The sequence below is a fragment of the Olea europaea genome, unplaced genomic scaffold (genome assembly GCF_002742605.1).
Source record: "Olea europaea var. sylvestris unplaced genomic scaffold, O_europaea_v1 scaffold2117, whole genome shotgun sequence".
Classification (NCBI taxonomy): domain Eukaryota; kingdom Viridiplantae; phylum Streptophyta; class Magnoliopsida; order Lamiales; family Oleaceae; genus Olea; species Olea europaea.
In genome coordinates, this window is record NW_019239123.1 from 107,486 (window position 1) to 111,344 (window position 3,859).

Consider the following 3,859-nt stretch of genomic DNA (forward strand, 5'->3'; position numbering starts at 1 on the left):
GGTCAAGAGATCTTTAAGTGGACTGCCATATAACCTAAACTAATGGGTCAATTTTCAACTCTATATCAATCACTAAATAGTCTAACTAAACAAATAATCATCCAATCCAAACCCGAGTCATCCAAAAGTGTAGTTCGTCTCCGAGCCGAGCCAAATCCTTAGTGTCGATAAATAATCCGACAACTGTTTTAAATCATTGCTCGAATTATTGGGTATCAAAAAACCCAACAGTTTTTGAAGAAACAATAAAATTTATCAGCTTAAGATTTTATTACAGTGGTCAATTCAAGATTTTGATACATTTTATCAATTAATTATAAGCAAAAAACCCTATTGAAATTAAGTATGATCTGGTATGTGGAACCAAAACTGGTGCTTGTGGATTTCATTTATAATTCAATTTTCCGCAATATTTGAAGAATATAATCAAAGTTGGGCTGTAAGATTTAGACCTTACACCTTCCAACTCTATTTTTCTTAAGATTTCATAAGATTTTTTAAATTAATAAATTTGGCCTGGTAAAATTATTTATTATTTGTCTCAAATGTCAGAAAATATATAAACCATTCATCAAAGTGGGCAGCACATACTATAAAAAAGGGGGAAAATAAATAAATAAATAAATAAATAAATAAATAAATTATTGTATATTGTAGTGTCAAATCTCGAGTATTACGTATTAGATATATCTAAAGAGAAAAATCTGGTTTATGATATTATAATGATAGTTGGGAAGGAATTTTTTTCGATAATAGTATGAAAATGGTGCTGAGAAGTATTTGAATCCCGTTAATTTCTAATATACACTATTTTCCGACGAGCTTGTAAATCTGGTTTAATTCTAATATACACTATCTCCTGAAGAGTTTTGCTATTTATATATTTGGGGTTGACACCCCTCTCATGAGAGGGGGGCCCACACATAATATCTCTTGTGAGGAGAGTGTCATCCGGGGTATTAACCTGTACAAAAAGCGAAATTGATTTCCCGACTAAGGTGGAAAGGGTTCAGATAGGGGCTGACTTTAATACAATATTCTTGACGAACAATTAATTATTCCCTATTTGACAAAGCTTTGTGAGATTAGATGTTTATGGTCTTCTTGCAATTTGCGATTTAAAATTGAATTAAAATGAAATATGTGGTTTAAAATGAAGTTTGATATGGGGGGAAAAAATTATCAAACAAGAGCATAGTGATCGTGCAAGAAATAAATAAATAATTTTATGCATAATAACAATTTTACAATGTCGGAATATGTCCTAGAAAAGAATCCATCAGGGCAGGTAAAATATTGGGAAAACAACAGTGAAGGTCACAATTTCTTGTGATTTTTATTTTTTTTTATTTTTTGGAAAAGCATTCTCGACCTTTAGATATTAACATTCAAAATTTTAACCTTTCACTTGCTTGACAGGATTCAGCCTATGGTCTTTCGAATGAAATGACTTTTAAGTTTCAAACAGATGGTTTCCGTCCAGTGAGGATTCAGTCATTACAAAATTGAAATATTTTGAATATAATTGCTACAAATTTAAAGTTAGGAAAGTTGAGAGTCAGCTGTAATTTTCCTTTAATAGTGAAGTTCTTTTAAAAATGCTACTTATTGCGTATGGGACTAAGAATTAGAAACTCTGACATTAAAAAATAAAAAATAAAATTCAACTCTTAAATTTATTATTCGAGAAATATTGGCTTAAAACAACTAAACACGTGGCCATTAAATTACCCGGATTTGGATTTCATATAATCAATAAACATAATTTTGGCAATTTTCAGTTTATTCTTATATAAACTTTAGTCAACTTTGTTCTGGGTAATTTTTTAAGATAGGATATCCTTGTAGCTTTTATGGATAATGTATTTATTAGGACATTACACAACAATTTTTGAAGAAGAGTTGTGGCAGTAGGATGAAAAGCTTGCACGAACTATTTCATTGATAATAAATAACATAAATCTTTTATTTTCTAGTTTATTTCCCAAAATACATGATACAAGTTGATACATTACATATAGATCGATATTCATATATATAAAATGCACCATAATTATTATTTATTACCATCTTAGTATAAAATATGAGTTGAGTAGGTTGATTACTAATGAGTGAGAAGGTAAAGATCCACCGCTTTAGACACTTCAACAGATAAGGTAACATAGAGATCTGGAATGGGTACTGTCTCAATAGCTTTCTCATACTCGATAGACCATTTGACAGAGCCGTTGCTTGCAGTAAGTGTGGTATTGTAACTTTTGTAGAGTTGCAGAAGATTTCCTTCCACAACTGCGAAAGTTATTGATCTTTCTTCATCATTTATTGCTTCGACCTTCACCTTCGCTGTCATTGAAATCCCTCCTGCCATTGTAAGGGAATTATATATGGTGAAATTATTGTCGGGATTTTCATGAAAAAAAATTATTATATTCTTACCGAGAACATAATTCCAAAGCTTGACAGAACCAACAGAGTCTTCTTCTCCTTCAATTAGCTGGACACTTTTGAAAGTTGCGGGAAACACATTAACAAGATCGCTCATGTGGTTCTTAAAGAAGNGGTAATGGAAATAAATTCTAAGAATTATTGTAAAAAAAATATTTTCCTTTAACTAACAATTTTAATGTAAAACAAAGATAAACGAACAACAAAAGATAGATGATTTTCTTGATATTTTTATTTTTTTTTTGGCAATGGAAACAAATTTTATACCCAATACCTACCTGTAAATTCTATCTCTTTAATTGACAATTTTCATATAAAATAAAGCCAAACGAATATCAAAAAATACTTTTATTTCAACATTTTCTTTGAATATTGGTTGAACATTGGCTATTATTCAAACCTACATGTGAAAAATTATACCATTCAAATACAATAATTTATAATTTCCAGAAAAAGTTTCTAGAGAATTCAATTCCCTCGAATTCGTTTTCAATTCAATTCCATCTTTATAATCAAACGGACCCTAAATTTAGGATAATATATGCTCTCTCTACTAGAGATTGTTACAAGTCTATGTCTATGTGGTAATGTGATGACCGTCAAATTGTTGAATAATCAATAAAGTATGCATTTATTTTCATCAGATAATGCTGTGATGATCAAACAGCCTCATGGACTTGTGATCATCTATAGTAGAAATGAATTACATTATTCCTAAATTTATCAATTATATAATTTAGAAAGAAGTGGATTGCATAAAATATGTCAAATTAACTCAAATTAATTTTGAGCATGGTGGATGCACGGTTGATCAAGAATCAGATGTGCAATATATGGGAAGTGATTAAGCCCCGCACTCATTAATAAGGTGTAAGTTGGTTTTTGCTCATAGAGTGATGGTGAGGAGGGGGGGGGGGGGGGGGGGGGGATTGAGTTTATGACTGGTATTTTTAGAAGAATATGTAATTAAAAAGTAAAGAAAAAGTTTTGTATTTATATGCAAAATATTTTACTATGTGAATGTTTGATTAAAAATGATCCTATAGCAAAAAAAGTTTTAAACTAGTGGACACCAAATGAAGGCTAAATTATGATATGGTGCATATCTAGGAAGTGATTACAATTAAAGTATAAATATATCTGCACTTGTGAATTTCACGAAATATGTGGATAATAAATTGGTTTAATCTATTATAAATATAAAAAAAAAAAAAATATTGTACCAAACAAGTTATATTAAGGGTTCATTTGGAATTACTTTTGTTTTTACTTTTATTTTCTATAAAATAGTTTTTGGATGAAACTACCTTAATTTTTGTTCGAAAATTAATTCTTAAAAGAATTTCCTATTCGGAAAGTACTTTTAGAAAAAGTCACATTGGACCAACTTCCTCTAAAAGCTCTTTTAACTAAA

At 29.7% G+C, this 3,859-nt stretch overlaps 1 protein-coding gene across 1 annotated transcript; it reads right to left on the reverse strand.

Annotated features, from left to right (window-relative positions):
- Window positions 1-1,977: 1,977 nt before the first annotated feature.
- On the reverse strand, window positions 1,978-2,552 carry LOC111380277 (MLP-like protein 34). Its single transcript, XM_023003788.1, has 2 exons — window positions 2,437-2,552; window positions 1,978-2,361 (listed from the first exon to the last, which is right to left on the reverse strand). The coding sequence occupies exons 1-2, from the start codon at window positions 2,540-2,542 to the stop codon at window positions 2,105-2,107; spliced, it is 363 nt and encodes a 120-aa protein (XP_022859556.1). The 5' UTR covers window positions 2,543-2,552; the 3' UTR covers window positions 1,978-2,104.
- Between the last annotated feature and the right edge of the window lie 1,307 nt (window positions 2,553-3,859).